At 38.0% G+C, this 25149-nt stretch overlaps 1 protein-coding gene across 11 annotated transcripts in view; it reads right to left on the bottom strand.

Moving 5' to 3' along the window:
* Nucleotides 1–25149, bottom strand: part of Cask (calcium/calmodulin dependent serine protein kinase) — a 315809-nt gene that overhangs the window by 253996 nt on the left and 36664 nt on the right. For 7 of the 11 annotated variants that reach the window (XM_040733750.1, XM_040733751.1, XM_040733754.1 and 4 more), the window contains exon 2: nucleotides 4542–4654. In XM_040733750.1, coding sequence (XP_040589684.1) covers nucleotides 4542–4654 — 113 coding nt within the window. Of the gene's footprint in view, nucleotides 1–4523; nucleotides 4655–12634; nucleotides 12763–25149 lie in introns of those variants that run through there. The other 4 variants (XM_040733748.1, XM_040733753.1, XM_040733747.1 and 1 more) reach the window with 3 other exon arrangements.

Genomic DNA, 25149 nt, shown 5'->3' with positions numbered 1-25149 from the left:
GGAAAATGGGAACCGGTCTACCTCAAGATTCAGCAATCCCACTCTTAGGCATATACCCAAAGAATGCACATTCATACAACAAGGATGTCTGTTCCACTATGTTCATAGCATTATTTGTAATAACCAGAACCTGGAAACAACCTAGATGCCGAACAGTGGATAGAGAAAATGTGGCACATTTACACAATGGAGTACTACTCAGCGGGGAAGGGGGGAGAACAATGGAATCTTGAAATGGATGGAACTAGAAGAAACCATCCTAAGTGAGGTAACCCAGCTACAGAAAAACAAACATGGTATGTACTCACTCATATACGGATATTAGACATGGAGCAAAGGATTAGCACCCTCCAATCCACACCTCCAAAGAAGCAAGGAAACAAGAAGGACCTAAGAGAGACATACACGGTCCCCCAGTGAAGGAGAAAAGACAAAAAGCCCCTGAACAAATTGGGAGCATGGGGGAAGGAGAAGTAGGTAGGAAAAAGAGAAGGGAAGAAGAGGAGGGGGTAGGAGAACATGAGGGATCAGGAAGATTGAGAGGGGAGAGGAATAGAGGAGATCAAGAAAAGAGACACATCAATAGAGGAAGCCACTATAGGTTTAAAGAGAAATCTGCCACTAGGGAATTGTACAGAGATCCACAAGGATGACCCCAACTAGGAACCTAAACAATAGTGAAGAAGCTACCTTAAATGCCCTTCCCCTATAATGAAAATGATGACTACCTTTCATCCCATAGCTGATGGAAGCATAAGCAGAGATCCACAGCTAAGCACTGAGCCAAACTCCTGGAATCCAGCTTCAGAGAGGGAGCAGTGACCAACAAAGGGGTCAAGATCAGCTGGGAAAACCCACCTGAGCAAGTGGGAGCTTATGAACTCCAATCTGACAGCTGGGGAAACCAACATAGGACCAAACCAGGCCCCCTGAATGTGGGCGTCAGCTAGGAGCACTGGGCAGTCTATGGAGCCTCTGGCAGTGGAACCAGGATGTATTGCTAGCGCATTAACGGACTTTGGGAGCCCGTTTCCCATAGAGAGACACTCTTTTGGCCTAGATACACAGAGGAGGGCCTAGGCCCTGCCCCAAATGACTTGACAGATTTTGATAACCCCTCATGGAAGACCTCACCCTCCCTGGGGAGCGGATGGGGGGGTGGTCGGGGGGCATGGGAGGATGTGAGGGAGAGGGAACTGGGATTGATATGTAAAATAGGATCACTTCTAATTTAAATAAAATTCATAAAAAATCAGAAATTGTCTTAAATAGTTGGAAATCAAATATATTTCTAGTTAGTCTTACTTGAATTTTTAGGTTCTGCTTTACCATGCTAAATGTCACTTCAATAATTGTTTCTTCTTAATACAGTATGTCTTATATGCTTTGCCATGGAACAGGAAATTTTTGGATCCTAAAAATTTACAAACGGAATAGAAGAGAAAGAAGCAGACTTTTTTGCTTATAGTAACTGCAAAAGGGATAAAAGAAGTTGGGCAGAAAGGTCATAAAGGGGGTCAATATTCAGAGATTTTTATATAATAATTTACTATTTATCACATCTATTATATATCTTATAAAATGTGACAAAGTCAAAATGAAGTAAACTAGTGTGAATAAGATCAATAGAGGGTATGGGCATTCCATTACAAAAAATGAGACCGCACTAGTGAAATTTGATTCTGTTTCTTGGTTAACTTACAGTAAGTCACTGTGCGGATAAAGACAGGAAAAACTAAAGGATAATATCATGAATATGCCAATAGCATAATTTCACTAGAATACCACTGAATTCTGACCCAAAACAGATAAAGCCATGGGTAATATGAAGAATTCAAATGGGTATCATTTAAAGTATGTAGGTAGATAACATTCATAGAGAAATAGTACAATATTCCAATTGGTTCAAAGAGTATAAAGGATCAATTGAATTGCTTTGTTTTGCTTTCAGGACAGAACTTGACATTTTTTTTAAATCATCAAAGCAATGAAACAGTGAACTACAACTTCACGATGAATACATATATACAATATTAAGTAAAGACAGAACTTCAAACCAGGAATACAAATAAATTATATGTACTACTGCCTTCCTTTTAAAAATTTGGTGTTTTAATGTCTGACTAAATGGGGTTTTTTAGCTTTTTTTTTTTTGAGAAAGGGTCTCAGTATATAGTCTTGGCTGGTCTGGAACTCTTTAGACCAGAATGTCCTTGAAATCACAGAAATCCATCTATCTCTGCCTCTGCCTCCTAAATTCTAGGATTAAAGGTGTAACTCACCATGCTCTGCTCTAAGTGGTAATAGAGATTCATTCTCATATTCTGGGTTTAGAGTTCCAGAGATCTGGCTAAAGAAATCTGTTAATAATTCACTATAGACAAATGAGCAAGTAGTTGTCTCCTTTAAAAGTATCTTTACCCTGGAAAGACACAAGTAGGTGCAATGATAAGAAAAATCCTATCTTTGATATTAAAATTTTGGAGCTAAGAAATAAGTATTTATTTTAATTATTTGTAATATTATATAAGGAGATCTCACTTATATTACTGTAATTTAATATAGGTAATTTAATAATTGATTTAATATTTGTAATTTTATATTAGAATCTCACTAAGTTTATAAACAATATCAGAGCTTTTTATAAGGTTTCAAAACATCTACTTGTTTAATAATCAGGATTGAACAAAATTATCTCAGTACTCAGGAAGGTTTCCCTTAATAGGTTACTGACTAATTAAAAGGTAAGAGAAACAGAACTTGCCTAGCTTGCCTAAGGCCCTGGGTTTGATCCCCAGCACAACAAAGAAAATAACACAACCAAACATAAAACAAAATAGTTCAAAGGAAAAATCTAACTGTAAAGTCCACTGAAAGGCAAACTTTACATTTTGCTAAGCATATAAAATAACCTATATTTAAAAGTAGTAAATGGCCAATTCTGACAATGAAATCATCAACTATGAAACATCTAAATTTTACTAAGATTTTCCCTCCTGCAGTATGGTCATGTTTATTTAATCTAAATGGATGTATACCATTTTACCTGAAAACAAATCAGTAAGGGATTGTTTCTAAGTAGGAACTTAAAGAAAAGTTTGTTAAAAGATTTATTTATTTTTATTTTATTTGTATGGGGGTCTTGCCTGCTTGCATATATGTGTACTATTTCTCCAGCCTCTTAGTAGTAATTTTTAAGAATCTTCTAAAACATTATATTGATAATAATAACTTAAAGAGTGTTGGGGAATATTATTTTAAGGTGTGCGACTTTTGCTTATGTTGCATTTGTTTAAGTCTGTGAAGCTGTGTTACGGTGCCTGTCTAAAACACCTGGTGGCCCTAATAAAAAGCTGAACAACCAATATCTAGGCAGGAGCAAGGGTAGGCTGGGCTGGTGGGCACAAAGTATAAATAGGAAAAAACGAGGAAGGAGAGGAGGACTTCAGGGCCAGCCACCCAGCTACACAGCAATCCACGGAGTAAACCTAAGATTTACAGAAGTAAAAGAACAGGAAAAGCCCAGAGGCAAAAGGTAGACGGGATAATTTAGGATAAGAAAAGTTGGCTAGAAACATGCCAAGCTAAGGCCAGAGATTCATAACTAAGAATAGGCCTCTGTGTGGGATTCATTTGGGAGCTGGGTGGAAGCCTCCCCAACCAAAAAAGAGAAAAAACTTCTTTTTATAAAAGAGTCACAAAATATTTAAAGGTAATCAACACGAATGAAAATCTATAGGAATAGATTAAGTTGGAGCTCACAGTGTGTGATATTCTACTTTCCAAAATGAGATAATTGGATAAAACACAAATGGGATACTTCAGCTTGAATTTTCTAATCTAAACTCTCAATTGCATTGCTTTAAAATTAAAAAGCAAAAGACTAAAGGAGGCTGTGGAAGTCTAAAGTTAGTAGATAGGCTAATTAGAAAAGTCAATATAATAATCAGCTTTGTCACCTTTAGTGTGACTTATGGCATCTATTTTTAAAATAAGTAACTTCAAATGCACATTTATATATAACAATATCTTACAACATAAGTCTAAGTCCTACAAATTCCAATACTGACTTTTCAACTTTCACAATTGCTATGTGATTAAGCCAAATGTGAATCAAATATTCATTCGCTAGTTATACTAGATAGTAATCCTAAAGACAGTAAATTATATTTAGAAGAACCTTGGATGCTTTTAAATCTTCAATCATCATCTTTGCTATTACTTCCTTTCCGATCATACATCTCACACAACAGGACTCAAATTAAACCCTAAAAATATGTGAACATATTTCATTCTCTTTCTAGTTAAAAAAACAAACAAGCTCATAAAGATCCCAGATGACTACAACCCTTCCATATTTTAAATGCTATCTTTTGGATTTCTGAGCAACTGTTTCAAATTCAGTTCAGACTGTCTCCACCCACTTCCCCGCTACATCACACCCCGATTCCCCACCCCCAGATGAGGATAGGTTGATAAATGGATTTTGGAAATGGAATAAAGCCAGACATCAAATAACTTACTTGAAATCCATCTCTTACCTTCTGTACTTAACCCTGGACTTGATGTGAACTTGGCTACATCAACAATTTTTACAGCAAATTGTTGCCCAGTTTCTCTGTTGATACATCGCCGTACAACACTGAAGGGACCCCTAGAAAACAAAAAGTCAATTTAAAAAATCTGATATTATGTTCTCACTTATAATCCCAGTGAAAAAGTTTCACACACACACACACACACACACTCCTAATCAAGAACCAATTACTACATAAAATGAAAAAAATATTCCACAAAATCTGGACAACATTCTTGAGTAAGAGTTCACAAATAAAAATCTCTGCATGACTTGGTTTCCATTAACCTCTCTAGTCTGACCAAAAATCTCAGAGAAATCCTCCATTCTCTGAAAACTTCAAACCATAATTGTTTAAAGTACCATAAGAAATGAAGTACCTTACCACTGTACTAATACTGTACTAGTCTAGTGAGTTGCTTACCTACTCCTCCCTTCAGTCTTCATCAGTGACTCAATATTGCCACACAGTTGGATATGAAGAGTGAAATAAAATGTCAATACCTGGGGTCCAGGAAAACACACACACACACACACACACACACACACACACACACACACACACACACAGAGAGAGTTCTTTGAGATTAATAATTATCAAATAGATGTCACAATTCAAGTTAACCCAAAGACAGATTTGTGTATGAAACTGGCACTTCAACTATGATATAACCATTAAATACAAAAGCATATGTGCATATATACATTTTTTTTCACTTTCTAATGGTGGGAGATAGAGAAAAGAACACTTTTTCTGGCTTTGATAGAGTACTTGTATGTGTGCTCAAGGTACATACAGGAAGAAAATAATTTATATAGTGCTCCTTTGACTTGTAATACTGTTTCTCTTTCTTTTTTCACTTAGAGAACCAGAAAATGAATTTAATCTAACAAAAACATAAATTTTCCTTTGAAATCACATTAACTCCATCATCATGGCCATCAGTTGCATCCAGCCTCAAGTCTTTCTCCAAACAGCAAAGCTAACATGGAAGGATTAATAATATTAACTTCCAGATCAGAAATCTACATAAAGAAAACCTTTTCCATAATCACTCAAAACCATTAAAATACATTCTTCTGTGACAGCACAATGTGAGGCAGGACTCCCACAAATGTTTCCATTTTTAACCTGGGTGTCTTACTAGTGATTATTTGGTCTGACAATAGCATGCAGTTTCAGGAAATATTTAACATAATCAGCTTTTGTCCACACAAAACTCCTCACGGTTATATATACATTTGTATGGTGTGATTCACCTTGCTGCATCATTTTGGAAATTTTCCAAGTTTTGTTTGTAGCATTATTTGTGGTCAATCCAGTCAATTTTAAAACCCGTTTTCTGCTTGAATAAATGTAAGGAAGAAAGCATAAGCTTCTCCTGCTACCCTTTTATAAAATTAAGATAGGTAAGAAGAAAGAGGATAAAAGGCAATGAGACAACAAACCATCTTTTAAAAGTAGGAACACACATACACACAAAACAACAATTAAAGAAAAAAGAGCTCATGAATTTGAAAGAGAGCAGGGCAGTACATTATAGGAGAACTTGGAGGGAAGAAAGGGAAGGGAGAAAGCATGTCATTATAATCTCAAACTATTTTTTAAAATCTGAATGAAAATCAAGGTAAATTCACTAATCACTAAACTAATTGGATGAGCTTGAAAGAGGAATGTATTTATGAATTCTTCAAGACCTGAGCACAAGTCATAAGTAAAGCACATTAAAGGTTTTTCCTTAAGAACATGCAGGAAGCTAACAAAGGTGTGCTGAGCCAATTTAATAACCTTAAAAGACATCAAACCATACTCTGAGACTGCTTGTGATTTCATTTACAACTTGAAACTCAGCAGATACTAATAAAAGATATAATTTGAGTTGGTCTTTTATGAAAATGGAAAGGGTAATAAAGTATTAACATATAGCCATATTATATTTATTAGTTGTATTTGGTTGACAGTTTAGGGAACAATAAAAATATCAGGAAGAAAGGATTTCAGTTTAGCTTGTACCCTTATTGACAATTGACATTTCTACTTCAATTTTTAAAAATGTACTGTATAGTCAATTCCTGAGTATTGATGTGAAAGAAAATAAGTCATCTTTCTCTACCAGAGTATTGACCAAAGTAGAATAATAACTGATTGCATTTCAGAGTTGATTAAATATTTCTGGGGGGAAAGAATTTGTTTGTTTGTTTATTCACTTATTTTGGGTGATACGGCCACTGGTGGGTTCCTTATACTCCAGTGACTGGTGGGTTCCCTATACTCCAGTGACTGGTGGGTTCCCTATACTCCAGGGACTGGTGGGTTCCCTATACTCCAGGGACTGGTGGGTTCCCTATACTCCAGTCACTGGTGGGTTCCCTATACTACAGTGACTGGTGGGTTCCCTATACTACAGTGATTGGTGGGTTCCCTATACTACAGTGATTGGTGGGTTCCCTATACTACAGTGACTGGTGGGTTCCCTATACTCCAGTGACTGGTGGGCTCCCTATACTCCAGGGACTGATGGGTTCCCTATGATCTAGTGACAGCCTCATACCCATGCACATATGAGCTGCACTAGTTGGACTTAATGAGTCATTAAATAAAAAACGGCATGAAGTTGGGAGGGTCTGTGTTGTAGATATTAAGAGGACTAGAGAGGGAAGTTAAGAGTAAATAGGATCATACTTCATTCTGTATATGTATGAGATTCTCAAAAATAAAAAAGCATAACAAGGCAAAACACACACACACACACACACACTTTCTATTTAACTCCTTGAATACCAAATATTGACTGAACAAAGTTCTTACTGAGGCAGATGGCTACTTACGTAATTCCATGAGCTTTACATTTTTAAATAAAATTTACTGCTTGACAATTTAATTCATGTACACAATGCATACTAGCCACTCTTGATTTCAACCTCTCCCATCTCGCTGCTACTCCTTTATGCATACACCCCCTCTTTCCCACAACTTTCTCACATTCATGTCTATTTGTTTTATTTCCTGGGGCCCACTGTGTTTAACCAGGCTGTACAAATCACTGTGGCTTTGGAGCTATCTGTTGAAACCTGGTAGGCTCAGCAGTGGAGACAATTATTGCCCTGTTCCCACAAAACGTTAATAGCCAATAGTGCAACAGTAAGATGTGAGTCCTTTCCCTTTCCATGACTATCAACATGGCCTGACTTATGTGGGCCAGTGAGGGTAACTGCAGTTGCTGAGTTCAAGACTGTGACAGTTGTATTGAGACCAGAAGATGGTATCTCACAGGCTTATCTTTTGGCTTTTCTATACTTCCTACATCCATATTCCACAGTGCTCTCTGAGCCTTAGGGGGAGGAGTATAATATCTTGTTTAAGACTATGCCTTCAACCAACACCTATTGTCAGAATATTAGTGTTATATGAGTCTGTTCTCTATAGTCACTGCTGTTCATTGTAAAGAGAAGATTTTCTAACTAAGGTTGAGAGTAATCTTTGTCAATGGGTATAAAAATACATATTTAGGAGGCAGTTTGATGCTGTATCAATTTAGTTACATCAGTTGGGCCTACAACCTCCTCAGGTGGTGAAGTGGGCTTCTTATACTAGTTGTGAGTTCTCCTCTTGGGAACAAGCCTTAATCTTATAAGATGACAGCTGGTTATCTCCACAACAATTGTGTCACTATTGTATAGGTAGGCACATCTTGCTGGGCAAGGTGTTTTTTTAACTGTTTGTAGGATACACAGATGGGAAAGACCCATCCTTTTCTCTCCCAGAAGCCTGCAGAGTAGCACCTTCTGGGACTGTGAGGGTCGCCAGCAGGGAGGAAGTTTCCAGCTCAGTTTCAGCTTGCTTTCTTTCTATCTTGCAACCAGGGTATCCGTTTCTTTAGCAAAGAGGTCATAGCCTTTGATGGTGGAAAACTAAAAGTACTGACAGAACCTGTGTTGTGCTGGGGACGCCTGGGGCTTCCTTGGTGAACTCCTGTGGAGGTGTCCCATACCTGGGATTAGAAATTTTGCTTTATTGGAATATCATTACCTAGTCACACAGGTTCACTCCCATTCAAAAGATCTTTAATAAATGATGCACCTCAAGTCTTGGAAAAGCAACAACAAGCCAAGCCTGAAAACAGGAGATAGTGAGTTGAAAGGGTGGGCATAGAGGAGGCAGAGGTAGGCAGATTTCTGTGAGTGTGAGGCCAGACTGCTCTATATAGGAAGTTCTAGGCCAGCCAAGTTTACACAGTAAGACCTAGTCTCAAAAATTTAAGATCAGAGCAGACACTAATGAACTAGAACTAACACTTGATACTACACAGATTATTCTACAAAATAGAAAAGAAAGGAATATTTCCAAATTCTTTTTATGAAGTCAGTATTACCTGGATACCAAAGCCAGATAAACAACAACAAAACCCGTTGGGTAACATGAATTAAACCAGAATATAATGAATACTGTATTGTCTCATAGAGTCCTGGAAAGATTATAACTGTCCTATGTAGACACAGAATAATCTCCTTCACTTTTCATTTATAGAAATAGTTAAATGTAGAAAATAGAGAATTCTTATATAAAAGCTAAATATACTTGAAAAATCAGAATAGAATTACATGAAAGTATTCTACAAATTATGCTAGTATGCTGCTTTCCAGAATATCATGATTAAACTGAGCACAGTACATCCTTATTTCCCAAATCTACTGAAAGGCGTTTAAGTAAAGGACTGGGAGAACAAGAGAGGTGAAATAGTAATAATCAAATTTGAGGGATAAGAGCATACACAGATGCAGTGATGTTAACTGGTCTGGCAAGCTTGGAAGAGCTGATTTAGAGAAGACAAGAAATACTATTTGAAACCAAACCCATTTACATTACAGAATAATCAAGAATCTCACGCGGTTTGTACCCACTCATGAGTAGATATTACATGTAAAAAAAAGACAACCAGACTACAATCCACAGCTCTAGAAGCTAAGTAACAAGGAAGGCCCAAAGAGAGATGTGTGGATCACCCTGGGAAGGAGAATTAGATGAGATCTTCTGTGCAAACTGGGAGGGGGATAGAAGGGATGAGATGAGGGATGGGGGGAACATGGGGCATCAAAAGGCCAAGTTTGGGGAGAGCAATGAAAGAGATTATCTTCATAGAGGGAGCCTCTATGGAGTTAAGGAAAAACCTGGTACTAGGGAAATGTCCAGGAATCCACAAGGATGACCCTTGCTAAAACTCCTAGCAATAGTGGAGAAGGTGCCTAAACTGGCCTTATCCTATGATCAGATCTATGACCACCCCAATTGTCATCATAGAACCTACATTCAGTAACTGAGGGAAGCAGATGCAGAGATCCACAGTCAAACACTGGGCTGAGCTCCCGGAGTTCAGTTGAAGAGAGGGAGGAGGGATCATATGAACAAAGAGGGGGTCAAGACCATGATGGGGAAAACCACAGAGACACTTGACCTGAGCTAGTGGGAGCTCACGGACTATGGCCTGACAGTTGGGGAACCTGCATGGGACCGAACTAGGCTTTCTGAATGTGGGTGACAGTTATGTGACTTGATCTGTTGAGGGGTGTTGGCAGTGGGACCAACACTTATCTCAGGTGCACGAACCGGCTTTTTGGAGCCCATTTCCTATGGCAGGATACCTTGCTCAACCTTGACACAGGGGAGAAGGCCTTGGTCCTACCTCAACTCGGTATGCCAGCCTTTGTTGACTCCCCAAAGGAGGCCTTACCCACTCTAAGGAGTGGGTGGGGGGTGGAAAGAGAGGGAGGTGGGAGCAGAAGAAGGGGAGGGAGGGGAAAAGTATATAAAATGAAATAAATATTTTAATAAAAAAGAATCTCATGAAGCTGGAACTAGAAGAAATGTGTCAAAGAAGCAGTTAGGTCTCTAACTGTCAATATACCATATATTTCTGGACAGTCTCAGTCCTTTTTCCTATCAGAGGGAATGTTGAAAGTTGGATCTTAACCCTAAGAGATGAAATGTTTTTCCTATTGAATATCTGACCAATCCAGTGGAAAAGATGAAAGATAACATGAAGTTCTCTACATCATTCAACTATATCCCAGCTTCTTACAATGTGGGATGTGACCCTATGAAACCACAAAACTGAATGTGTCACAGACACAGCAGATACAAAAAAAATCGTGGTGAAAGGTTTCACATGCCCAACAACCCCCCAAAAGATTAATTCAAAACCAAACATGTAATGAATCTGAGTAGTAACAGGTATTGTGTCACAGCTTTGGTTTTGAAAACACAGCATGGCCATTTTGCACTGCACATGTCACTATGTTGCTCAACACTAATGAATGCTTCCTAAAACACCTTAGCTCAGATTTGAGACTGATGCTATGAACGACAGTGCATATTGTACATAGAATGTTTTCTGCTTTTATAGAAACATAACATTTTCATTATGAAAAACAGACCTTTAATATTTTCCTACTATGATTCCTGAGCATATAATAAATTAGTGGTCCTTTGGATTGGATCTGGTTAGAATGACTGACTTTTAAAATTGCTGTTTGAGTTTCTGACTTGGGTTTCATTAAAAAAAATCTTTAAATGCATTTTGGGTTGGTATCAAGACAGAATTTTTAACAATTTCTAAAATGGTTCTAAACGCTTTTCTATCGTTGTATTAATGCAAAACAGTGATCTCAGCACTGACAATTGTAAGATCAGTATCAATTGACTCTGAAAAATATTTAATATGCTCTAAGCTCTTTGGTTTCAAACTTTCAGCCAAAATTTAATTCATGTAAAACTAAGCACAATGGTTTAGAGTGAAAATTTGCTTTCATCCTTAAAAATGGTAAAACTATATATGCACAAAGGAATTGTTTTAAAATAAATTTATTTCTGATTTATAAAGTAAGTGATTGCTTTGTATACTGACTTTACCTGAAGTTGCATAAAAATTTCTCAGGTGAAAAGAAGTTATGATTAGAAAACGCTTAAGATGCCCTAAATTAATTAGATCACCTTCTAGAGAGATTCATGGTCTCTCAATGAGCTTTTAGTCATTCTGCTGTGGGATTTCTCAAGTTAGCACTATTACCATTTTGGGCTAAATGTTTTCTTGTCTAGGAACATAATATGCATTGCATTTACTGAAAACTAGTAGTAACCCCCCATTGATAACCAAAAATGTCTCCACGTGTTGCCTGGGGAGAGGGGGTAATACAGTCGCCAATTGAAAGCAATGCTTGATTGATAATCATAACCAGACAACCACACCTCTTAAGACTTCTGGAGAAGAGTCAGAAAACAGAGGCAAATAAGAACACAAAGAGTAATTAAGAAGAAACAGACCAAGCAAAATAAACACTAAAAATTAGCATTAATATTCTTTAGTAAAGTTTAATAACAATGAACAAAACCAGAGATTTTAGAAAGCAAAAAAAGGCTTTGAAAAAATAAACACACAAAGAACCTTAAAACTCAACATAAATGTTGGCAGACAGTGCTGAGGAAATGTCCCATAAAGCAAAGCAAAAATAATAAAGAAAATAGAAAGAAAAAATCCCTCTTAAAAGGCTTTGCCGAAGATTCAGCAAAATAAATAGGCCAGGTCTATACACACACCAGTGTGAGGTCAAATTTTCACCTCCTTCCCAGATATGGAGGTAAGAGTGCACAGAAAGCAGAGATGACACTTCACATACGGTGCTCCAGGCAGATCATTCAATAGTAACACTGGAACAAGAACACAGTAGAGGAAATCCTTCATAATGAAGGAAACTGACTTCAAATTTTTAATTCTGTATCCAGCCAGAGCATCAAAAACCATCAAGGTATTCTCAGACGCTAGAAGTCAACAATTTACTTACCATGCCTACATTAAGGGAAACATTATAGAGACTATTTGTACATAAGAGTGTACCAAGTAAAAAGACACAAAGAATTTCAAATAAGAGCTTCAACACAGAAGACAGATGAAGAAAATCCCTAGGAATGTAAAGAAGGGAAGTTTCAGGCTGACTGCTAGTCACCAAATATAGAGGGAAGCAATCCAGGCTGTGTGACAGCGGGTTCCCACAACTACTGCCTACCCTTTTGAACCTGGAAACACAAGGGTCAGGTGTGTTGGATCCAGCATCTCCTGTTGGGTGTTTTCTGGCTCCCCTGTTCTTTTCTGCTGTATGGACCAAGTGAGAACCTTCATTTTACTCCACTGCAGCAGTCTGCTTTCACGTATCCCTGAGTGCTAGAGGCAAGAGCAGGAAATGAGGTATGACCAATGCTCTGGACCACATTCCTGTTGAATCTTTCACAACAGCTTACTTTCGCAACAGCCCCAATCTCCTTCCTTCCTGGCAAAAGGCCTAAATTCTAGAATGTACAAGTGATCATGGCAGCTGACTTGTCAGAATGGAGTTCTAAACAGTTCCAGGGCATCTGAAGTCACAATATAAGAGAGATTCTGTTTCATCATTCCACTTCTCAAAGTCTTCATAGGATGGCAGCAATACTGTTCTTTACTTACGTAGCTAAATTTGTGTATGCAACACAGTATACTGTTAAGGGACACACAAATTTAAGATAAACCTACAACAAAAATAACAAGAAATACTGACGATAAAGACCAAGATGGTGGTTTAAACAGGGAAGGAGATTGTATGAGAGAGATTTTTGAAAGCAATAGTGATATTCTACTTCCTACTATGATATTAGATTAGTCACTTTTTACTTTATTACCATTCTTATTTTTGTTTTTTATTTTTTGAGACAGGGTTTCTCTGTGTAATAGCCCTGGCTGTCCTGGAACTCACTATGTAGACCAGGCTGGCCTCAAACTCAGAGATCTACCTGCCTCTGCCTCCTGAATATTGGAACTAAAGGTATGTGCCACCACCGCCCAGCTTATTATCATTCCTCACACATATATATTATAAATTCCTTCATACACTGCTTTCTTTTTCTACCTTTAAAATATTTTAATGGCCAAGTGGGTAAATTTCTAAGATTTTGCTAATCAAAAAATTCTTAATTTCTATGTCTGTATAATACAAATTATTTCAAATAAACTGATACGTGTTAATAAAGAAAACAATGGGGTCGCATGGAAACACCACAAAATATCACAGGCTATTGCCAAGGCTATTGGTTGTTCTCCACAACTAATGATAAGGCCCTACTGCAAAAAGATAACACTTGTGTATGTTATCAAATATAGAGAAGTTGAACGGGTACCCTACTAGAAGCTTCACTCCTACTGACTAGTTTTCATGGCGAGGGAGGTAGATGCACTACACATTACTGGAAGAGTAAGACAATCATCAATATCACCCAACTGTAAACCCTGTGGTCTACAACTATGGCTGGCTTGTACTAGTGTAATAGCAGCACAAATGTTGTATGAGTAGCCAACCACTTTTTGGTTGGATTTAAAGTCCACATCATGAGATGGAACCTATAGGTGACACTAAGAACCTGAGACTAGATAGGTCATGGGCATAGGAGAAAGCCGAATACTAGTATTTTGCCGAAGGAACATAGCAGGAAAATGACTCCTGATGACTATACTCCTATTACTATACCCATATAGATCAGTGTTTCCCTCAACCTGCAGTAGATGGGAATTAACAGAGACTCACAAGTAGACAATGTGCAGACAGTGAAAGACTTTGGAGTACTCAGCCCAAATGGGTGTCTTCATCAAAGCTCTCCCTTCAAATCTCAGGGATCTATGTGAAAGAGGAGACTGAAAGACTGTAAGAGCCAGAGGGAATGGATGACTCCAAGGAAACAGTGTCATTCAGACACAGCAGGACTGACGCACATATGAACTTACAGAGACTGTGGCAGCACATATAAAACCTACACAGGTTCAAGCCACACAGGGTTCCAGCACTGAGAAGGGAAAATAGACCTGGGTTCCCACCCTAACCAAGAAGCTATTTGCAATTGATACCCACTGGCAAAGGGAAAACCAGTTTTCTTCAATGGAGTGTCAATCACACTGCAGGGTAGGTCCCATACCCAGGAGTAGTTGGCCACCACAAAACAAATTCCATTGTTCATTTTTTTGTTTGTTTTGTGTATGTATGTGTTGGCATTCTTGTCTTGTTGCTTGTTTTGATTTTTATTTTTATGGGTTTTATTTGGTTTTGTTTTCATAAGAGAGAATGAGAACATAAAGTTGGGGAGGTAGGAGGACCTGGACCTGGGAGGAGTTGGGAAGAGAAAAGGAACATGATCAAAATATATTGCATAAAAACCTTTTATTGAGACAGGGCCTCTCTATATAGCCCTGGTTGTTCTGGAACTCGCTCTGTAGACCAGGCTATCCTTGAACTCACAGAGATCCTTCTGCCTCTGAATGCTAGGATTAAAGGTGAGTGTCACCGTGCTGAAAGACAAGCTCCTAGACTTCAATATCTTACAGAAACACAACACCAAAGCCAAATATCTAACAAACTCTGCCCCACACACTATCACATCGGAAACTGGCCCACTTGAGAGACAACATTTTTGAAATCGGCCTCACTTTTTCTCCTTTTTCCTAATTTTCTACTAGTGTTCAATGAGAATGAAATTATACGTAATTAGTGCTAGCATTATCACAATTGTCAAATTTTCTGTGCATAATCCAATGCTTACAAACTGAAACTAATAATTATTGAAGTCTGAGAGTGTGAAATTATATTGTAAATCAAATCGTCAAAGTGATGTGTTTTGTTGTTATGCCACTAACAGATTGTTTTCAAGATGGCACATTATCATATAATAGTGTTGTTGGAAGCCCTTATCACAATTGCACCTAAGAGTGAGGTGGGATTAATATTTAGGCTTAGAAGCTACCTTTAACGGTCTGCTTTTCAGTGATATCTCTGCTGAGTGTTATTAATCTTTTCCTGTTCAGAACCCTGCTTTAAAGATCCCCAGTTAAACCTCCTAGAAACTACATCAAATTAATGTGTCTAATTTAAACTAAGTTAGTAAAAGAAACCTTGAGGCCAACAATACTCCCTCCTTCTCCTAATATTCATTTTAGCTGCTTAAGGTTATACAATGTTGATATTATAAACAAAGGAAACAAAATTTAATTAGCTAACACTCTAAATTGAGGGTTTCCATCCTGTGGAGCTCTTTTTTTGTTTCTTTCAGACAGGGTTTTCTCTGTGTAGCCCTGGCTGTCCTGGAGCTCACTCTATAGACCAGGCTGCCTCCTAGGTACTGCGTGGCTATGTGGAGTTCTTTAAAGGAATAAATCTGTGTCAAATGAGGTTGGGAAATATCGCATGAAGACCTTATATTCGCCTCATATTCTGTGAAATGTTAGTGACCCAGTCTTGTGATTGGGGACAGACATCCTGCCCTTGCTGTGCTCTACCCCTATCACCCAAGTAGAAACTACTAATCATTGATGCTCTCTGGAAAAAACTGATGTTACAGTGATATGAATCTTTCTTCTAAGGATTAAATTTATTCCCTCATAAACTCATATATATGTATATATTATATTCTGAATCTTAATGTTTAGAGTAACAACATGAATTATGATGTTGTAATGTCTTAAGGAGTCATTCAAATATCACTTTTCTCTGTAACATATAAACTGTTGATTAAATAACTTGGGGGTGTTAATTCAATTGTTAGCTTAATAAAGGATGGAAAAGATTTAGCTATGTAATTCAAATATCTATTCATTAATACTCCCCAAAGTAATTTACTTTCTTTTACAATTGTTAATATAAGCATATTCAGCAGGCAACCTCTAGTTTTTTAACCAAAAAAATGCTTAACACAATGGCAAAGCATGCAAAAGAAATCACCATTTACACTCAATTACCCAGCTCAGTGCAGGGCAGCAGAAAATAGGTTCTGAATTATAATTGTAGTAATCAGTTTCTAGGTCTAAAGAAGTAAAGTAGATGATCTGGAAAATAATTGCTTTGGGCAAAGAAATCTAAAAATAAGAGTACAGTGGATATAATTGTTTAAGCAAGATAGTGAAATATCAAAACATTTAGGGAAAAAATTAAGTTAGGTAAGAAACCAAAGTCCCTCAATGCAATAATAGAATATGCTAGTCAGCAATGTTCACTGTAACTAGTTCAAAGAACAGAACTTCTCAGTACTTACATGACTTTTTATTAATAAGGCACACAACAGAATATGGAGAACAAGGAAAGAGCAACCAACCATATCCATCAAAATAAATGAAAGTGAACTCCTGAGTGTTCTCTTTCCTCCTCTCCCTTTTGCAGTTGAAAGTAACTTCTAATACCTTAGCCAAAAATTATAATACCATTCTGACCATTTTCTTCTACATTCTAATTTTAATTAATGAAGCAATGCTCTGGCTGCACTTTGTAAATCTTTTCATTCAGCTGATTGTCAGAACAACTTTAAGACTCCTGAACAAACATCTTCTTCATCAGATCATTCCAATATCTGCTTCATCTCAGTCTTGGAGTGAGTTAAATGCTTATTCTCATTCAAATTGTTTTACCTGGTACTAGTTGTGCCGATAGCAAGTTTGTATATTCTTCAGGGAGCGGGGATTATAGGATACTTTAGTTTGACAGGTAGCCACCCTGTTTAGGTTTAGTGTATAGATCATAGGCTTTAGCTCCAATGGAAATTTAAGCTATTCTGGCTTACTCTTCCAGGACTCTGTGATAGCTAGTATTCATTGTCAACTTGACAGAGTCTAGAATCACCTGGAAGATGGGATTCTGGACATGCCTACAGAAACTGTCTTGATTGAATTTCAGGTTGGAAGGCCTGCCCTCTGTGGATGGCACCATTCCCTGGCTCAGATCCTGGACTACATAGGTGGAGAAGGGGAGCTTGGCAGCAGCAAGCATTCAGGTTTCTCCGATTGCTCACCAGATGTGATGCAGCCAGCTCCTTCTAGCTTCTGCCACCCTGACTTCCTCACCATAATACCCCTAAACTCTCAGTCTAACAAATCCTTTCTCCCTTATGTTACTTGTGCCAGCACATTTTGTCAAAGCAACAGGAAAAGAAACCAAGACAGGCTCTACTGATATATCATCTGTAGGGACAAAAGATATCTCCCAGGGCCACGTATTATTTATCATTGGGCAGTTCTGATGGAGAGCACAGAAGCTATTGGGCCTTGGTCTCCTTAAGACAAAGGGTAAAGGGAAGGTGCATACATGACTTCAACCTATGAGATATGTTGATGGCAGTAAGGAATAGAGATAGGTATAACCTAAGTCTTGCTGTTGTCATTTTAGATCACATGTGTTACGATAACTTTTCCCGCCAGCCTGGTCCCAGGGCTGCATCAATCCCAAATGAACATGCCAACATAAAACTGTTGGCCATTTGCTATGGTTTCTTGTTGTCTATCTCTGACTTAATTATTAACCCATAACTGCTAATCTGAGTATTTCCACGTGGTCTTCTCTTACTGGAGAAAGAGTCTGGACCTCTTGCTCCTCTCACATCCTACATGGTAACTGAGTGTGTCTCCGTTTCCCAGAATCCTCCACCTCTCCTAGTCCCACCTATCTTGCTTCCCTATTGGCCAACAGTGCTTTATTTATCACCCAATAAGACAAACATATACACAGAAGGACTTCCCCCTTCACACATGGACCAGAGTTGTGGCACAGAGGATGAAATGACCAGGTATTATAGTTGCTGTCAGATCGGACTCCCTGCTAGGGTTCAACTGTGGCACAAGGGATTAGAGGGACTGGATATTTCGGCTCCATAGGGGTCCAGTGTGGAGCAGCAGGTCTCTGCTGTTGGGCTTCCTACTTCCTGGTCCTTTTATCAGGGGAAGTGAGCTTTGGGGATTTTTGTCTTCTATGTCACTTGATGATATGTGTTTTAGATCTCTCTGGTGTTCAGTCTAGGAGCAAACAGAAGGTAAACTGAAAATCTAGTGGGGTAATTAATGCTTGCTATTTTTGCTAAAATTCTAAGGTTCCTAACTGCTCTCAACATTTTTAATACCAAAATTCAGTTAGCTTTTTACTGTTTTTACATGATCCCATTTTCAGGACAGTTAGTTGTATTTATAAGGGAGAGATGCTGGGCTTAGATCTGAAATGTTCCCTTTTGGTTTGTGTTTTGAACAGTTGTTCCTCAGCTGCTAGTGATATTTGGGGAAGTTGTGGAAACATTATGAAAAGGAGCCTCATTTGAGGAAGGCCACTGGGAGCTGTTTGTTCTTAAATACTTTATATTATTCTAATGACTGAAAAGCAGCCTTGTAAACTTGAGAAGTTTTCCAAAACAGTACCTTGTAATACCAGAGAACCAAACATAGCTCTTTTAAAGCTCAGAAAGTTTTCCATCCTAAAGTTTCATCAAAAGCTATGACAGTAATTTGTTACATATTTCAATAGTTCACTAAAAACAATTCAGTTTGTATGATTAAATATGAGTTTCAGCTATTCTAATAGTTTACCAACATAAGATACGCTAAGTGGAAAGAAAACTATATTATCCATATAATCACTTTTTTACAGGCAGAAAGAGACTTTTAAAAGTCATGGTTCCAAATTTATGCTGAGCATGAGTTTAAATTGGTAGATAGCCATGAGACATGCAAAATCAACCCAAACCACCCCCAAGGCCCCCAGAAACACGTTAGCCAATTCATCGGTTCATTTTAAAACTAATACATATGCATGTCTTACCCTTGAGCCAAATCCTTTCTTTCATATCACCCAATAGGAAAACATACAGAATCATGCATGAAAGATATCTGGTATAGATAATAAATGGAGTGATCATAGCAAAGAACATGTTTTAAATGTAAGGTTTCTTTTGGGGTGGGGTGTGTGTGTGTGTGTGTGTGTATGTGTGTGTGTGTGTGTGTGTGTGGTTTAAGTGTATACATGTGAAAGCTAGAAGGAGAGGGTGTTAGGTGTCTGGCTTTATCCTGCTCTAACTTATTTACTGAAGGCATGGACTCACACTAAATTTACAGCTTACCATTTTAACTAGACTAGAAGTCAGCAAGCCCCAACTATCTTCCCATCTCTACACAACAGCACTGAGGTTATGCACAGCCACATTAGGCTTCTTACGTGGGTACTGGGGATTTGAACTCAGGTCTTCATACTTACACAGCAAGCACTATTATCTACTGAATCATCTCTCTAACCTCAACATTTCAGGTTTTTTAGACACCTTCATTGACTGACTACTGAACTAAAGCAAAACAAATTCATTATACTAGCCAAGAATCCTTGTACATTAACATTTCACGATGAATTTACAGCTTCATTTTGGCATGCCCAGGCAACTTGGTAGTACAAGCACTCCAATTCCAAACATCTTTTAATTAGAAAATTGTCTTCTTTAAAGAAGCCATTCTTGATAGACTTCATCATTTTCTTCTTTGAATCAAATCTATTATGGAGAAATTGGGAGGTCAGAAGACCAGGAGTTGAATCCTGGATATCATTACTAATTATGATGATATAAGCCCAGTTGTTTAATATTTTAGAGACTACCTTATTTGAACTGTGAAACAGAGATGTAAAATACTTCAGAAGGTCCTGAAGATGGCATATCTAGCATATACACACAAGACAGGACACCTAGGGGTAAGCATCTCTTCACTACTTCTCCCCTAAAATATGTTACTACTTATACTACAAGAGTGTCATTTAGCTAACACTAAGAATCAAGAAATAACTAGGAAGTGCTATTTTCAACAATAGTGAATAGGTAGCCTAGGCCAACCTTCCTACTGAAAACATAAAACTTGGATGGACAGGCAGGCAGGCACGTATGCACGCATGCATGCACGCGTGTGGGTGTGCGCATGTGCACACACACACACAGTGTGGATAGAAATAGAGAGAGACTGTTTTATGAAAGTATCAAATATCTTATAAGATACTTCAGTTTTTCTGGTTGAAGATCTAGGTAAGGGGTTGCAGATGTAGCTCGGTTGTTAGAATACTTACCTAGGATGCATGAAGCTCTGTGTTTGATTCCTAATACCCCATAAAACTAGGAATCGTGGCACATTCTTATATCCTAGCACTAGGGAAGTAAAGGCAGGAAGTGAAGGAAGTAAAGGATTAAGAAATGTAAGATCATTCTTGGCTATATAGCAAGTGCAAGGCCAAGCAAGGATATACAAGACCCTGTCTCAAAAAGAAAACAATCTAGGCAGAGATGAGGACGCATAGTGTTAATTTCAGCCACAGAGAGCTGCTTTTGCTTAGTGGACAATTTTTTACCCTTTGTAATCAACCATCTTATTCAGAGGGTCTTAGAAGAATGGATGAGGAAAAAGACATTTAGCCAACATGAGAGAATTATACCACTCCTTTTCAGTTTCTCTTGAATCATTCCCAGATTGGAGGTAAGTCAAAAGCAAATGGCCTTACATGAATTTGAGGACTTGGTTCCCTCTCACCTGGTGGTCCATAGAATCTCAAAGAAGTTAGAATTGGGTAGTCCCAACTGTGAGCAACTCAATCCCTCCCAATAGGTAGACAAATCTCATGAAATACTGTTATCTTAGAATAAGAAAGAATTAGAATAAAACACAAAGGCAAAGGCATATGATACCGGAATAGTATTTTTGCATGCAAAGTCAAAATGTAAACCTTACTCAATAGATTTTAGTGCATCTGAGAGCTGAAGAAAGAACTATGAAAACAATCCATGTCAGAAGAAATTATCCAGAATATACCATGGAGAAACAAGAGGATGGGTTTCTCTCATAGGTGACAGGAAAATAAAGATGAGTAAAATAAGAAGTTTTAATATATGTTGATTGTGAGCACAGCAAGAGAGAAGAGAGAGAATGAATGAGTTAGGACAATATTTGAGGAAATGGTTCAGAATTTCTCATAAAATACTGTCAGAAAATTTTTATCAAACATATCTATCTACAAGCTTGAGATTCTCAGTGAATTATAGGATCGTTAAAAATAAATTTGTACCTAGGCATAGAATAAGAAATAATGAAAAAGAGAAAAATATTATTAACCTGAGGTTAAAAAGAGAATTATTTTTAAAGACAGTATGACAGCTGATAATAGAAATAAGAAGACAATTAAATAATCATGTATTTTATGTGTTGAAATAAAGTGTCATTCAACCATTTCTGTACCAAGGGAAATTACTTGATGATGGAAGGAAACTAAAGATAAACACATGCTGATAGCTTATCATAGAAGACAAATTTCTCAACAAATTTCTGAAAACTCAACAAATTTCTGAAACAGAAATTTCACATTTCAAACAGAAATGCAGCAAAATGAAGGAGAAAACAAGATGTATACACATGGGTAAATCTAAACAAAAATCATCTGTAAAAACAATAAATTCTTGTAATGTTTTCAAATATATAAAACATTAAAATATATGATAGATATTATATGTTAGGAAGAATTGAAGTTAAATGTGTGAATATCCTTGTAATGTCTGAGATTTAAAAAATGAGACTGGTTAGTATTGTTTTGACAACTGCATGGTACATGATACTTTAAGGCTAATCACTAAAAAGGTTAAAAGAGGTATCTACCTTTCAAACTGGGGGGTGGGGAGTAGTAGATTGGGGAGTGATTTCAGAAAATTGCATAAATAAAATGAAAATAAAAAATAAAACAGGACATGTAGAGACTTAAATTTATTACTGCCTTGTGTCCAAACAGGAAGAAATATACAAATAATAAACAAAACAAATTATAAAGTGCAATAAGGAAAATGAGTCTATAAGGGAAAAAGCAGAATATGGCAAGGGGGTTGAAGTACTAAAGTGAGTTGTGATGAGTTTTAGTATTCCATAGGGTAGCCAGGGGAAGTCTCATTAAGAAAGTGGTCTAGACCAGCTGTGGGCACATACTTTCAATCACAGCACTCAAGTATTTTTAATATATTTTATCCCTCCCACACTTGTGAATCCCTCCATTTTGTTGGTGTTCCTAAGTTCAATAAATACCTTGGGCCTGTTCAGAGGATGACAATAGCAGTATTACTACCATTTTTTGGATACTTGCTGACTGCCAGGTACTTATTAAAGTGTGTTGCAAAAGGTTTCATGCAGTGTTCTCAACACTTATAAAGGATAAAACCATTAAGACTTAATTTAAAAATGTTACACAATGCTCCACACTGCAGAGCTAGAATTCTAACATAAACTTTATGGAGCTGTAAGGTCTATGAGATTTCCACTTATCTGGTGCCAAGTGCTAATGCCAAGAAAAAGGCAAAGTAAATTTAGAAGGATAGGGATCCCTCTGCCTCCCAACCCCCCAAAGGTTGGTAGATGCTCTTGGGCCTATTAAGGACACTCATCAAGCAATTGGCTGGATAAGAAGTACAAAGAAGAAAGTTGTGTATTAAATAATGCACAAAGAACTGAGTTTTCAGATTGGAGTGCAAACCTATCACAGAGCCACTTTTAATAGCTTCATGACATATTTCATTGCTGGCCATCCTCCCTTGCTTTGGTTTCTAAGGGATCTCTTTGATTGTATCACCCTAATAGTCACAGAATCTTAGCTGCTCTTGATCTCCACACAACACTGTGTTTTAGTCTTATTAACTTTCTATAGTCTGAAATGCTATTATTTCACTTCTTAAATCGCATGCTCCTGATTTCTCCCAAATAAGGAAAACTTTAAATCCGATAGACAGGAAAGTTAACTTTTCAAGGTGTTTTAAAGAAAATCCTAACTAATATTTTATTCTGTTAAGCCAGTCAGAGACAAGATCTTCCTGTCACCATATGACAAGTACCCCCAAGACCTATAATGAGATAAGTACTGAACAGACTACTTTCCCCCAAAGTCTTCAGTCTCTCCAGTTTTGGGGGAGTGGCATTGGGGAGAAGGACACAGTCTCTAATAGTGTAAGGAGAGTAAGACTGTATCCTGGCAAGAGTAAATGTGCCCTAAAGTACTGGTTCTCAACCTGTGGGTTACAACCCTTTGGGGGTTGAACAACCCTTTCACAGGGGTTGCCTAAGACCATCAGAAAAACAGATATTTACGTTACAATTCAAAACAGTAGCAACAAATACAGCTATGAAGTAACAACAAAAATAATGTTATAGTTGAAGGTCACCACAACACAGCATGAGGAACTGTATTAAAGGGTCACAGCATTAAGACAGTTGAAAGTCATGCACTTGCTCCTGATTTCTTTCAGTGTCCCACATTATAACCATCTACTTCATGGTTAGAAAGCAAAAGCAGCATTACTTCTAATAGCCAGAACCTGGAAGCAACCTAGATGCCTCTTAACTGAAGAGTGGATAGAGAAAATGTGGTTCATGTACACAATGGAGTATTACTCAGAGGAAAAAAAAAACAATGGAATCTTGAAATTTTCAGGCAAATGAATGACACTAGAAGAAACCATCCTGAGTGAGGTAACCCAGTCACAAACATGGTATGTACTCACTCATATATGAATTTTAGACATGGACTAGGAGATTGCCAGCCTACAATCCCACTGACAGAGAGTCTGGGAAACAGGGGAGACCCTAAGAGAGATATGCATGGTACCCCAGAGAAGGGGTATGGGACAGCATCTCCTGAGTGGATTGGGAGCATGGGGGGGGGAGAGGGAGCTGGGAAAAAGAGAGGGGGAGAATAGAAGGGGAAAGGAGGGCATGGGGGAGCAGGGAGGTTGAGTCGGGGGAAGAATAGAGGAGAGCAGGATGAGAGAAACCAAAATAGAGGGAGGCATTATAGGTTTGAGGATAGATCTGGCACTAGTGAGATTCCCAGCGATCTGTAAGGATGACACCAACTAGCAAACTAAGTAATTGTGGCGAGGCTATCTTAAATGCCCTTCCCTGGTAATGAAATTGACTGCTACCTTATATGCCATCCTAGAGCCTTCATCCAGTGGCTGATGGAAGCAGAGGCAGCCACCCACAGCTAAACACTGAAATGAACTCCTGGAATCCAGTGGCAGAAAGGTCTGATGAGCAAAGGGGTCAAGAGCAGACAGGCGAAACCCACAGAAACAGCTGACCTGAACAAGGGGGAGCTCATGGACCCCAGACTGATGACTAAGAGGCCAGCATGGGACTGATCCACACCCCTAAATTTTGGTGTCAGCGAGGAGGCTTCAGCAATCTATGGGGCCTTGGGTAGTAGATCAGTATTTATCCCTGGCATACAAATGTACTTTGGGAGCCCATTTCACATGGAGAGATGCTCTCTCAGCCTGGACACATAGGAGAGGGCCTAGGCCCTGCTCCGGATGAAATGACAGACTCTGGAGATCCCCAATGGAGGGCCTTACCCTCCCTGGGGAGCAGAGTGGGGATTGGATGGGGGGCTGGGGATGGGGAGGCAGGGGGGGATGAGGGGAGGGAGAGGGAGCTGGGATTGACATGTGAAGCAAGTTTGTTTCTAATTTAAATGAAAAAAAAATTAAAAAGAAGGCAAAATAAAAGTTCATAGAAAAGTGATTTTCAGCACAACAATCAATCAAGAAGATGGAAAAGAACACTTCAATACTACCTGAAAGACATATTTTCATAAAACTTTTTAATCCAAAATATTTAGTTATTATATTATTTATATTATATTTTGGCCAAAAAGAAACGAGTACTTTTGACTTTGACCTAACCAATGCCAGCTCCATTCAA

Source organism: Mesocricetus auratus, unplaced genomic scaffold (assembly GCF_017639785.1).
Source record: "Mesocricetus auratus isolate SY011 unplaced genomic scaffold, BCM_Maur_2.0 Super-Scaffold_100033, whole genome shotgun sequence".
Lineage (NCBI taxonomy): Eukaryota > Metazoa > Chordata > Mammalia > Rodentia > Cricetidae > Mesocricetus > Mesocricetus auratus.
The sequence above is the reverse complement of the archived record's forward strand: the minus strand, read 5'-3'. Positions and strand labels throughout refer to the sequence as shown.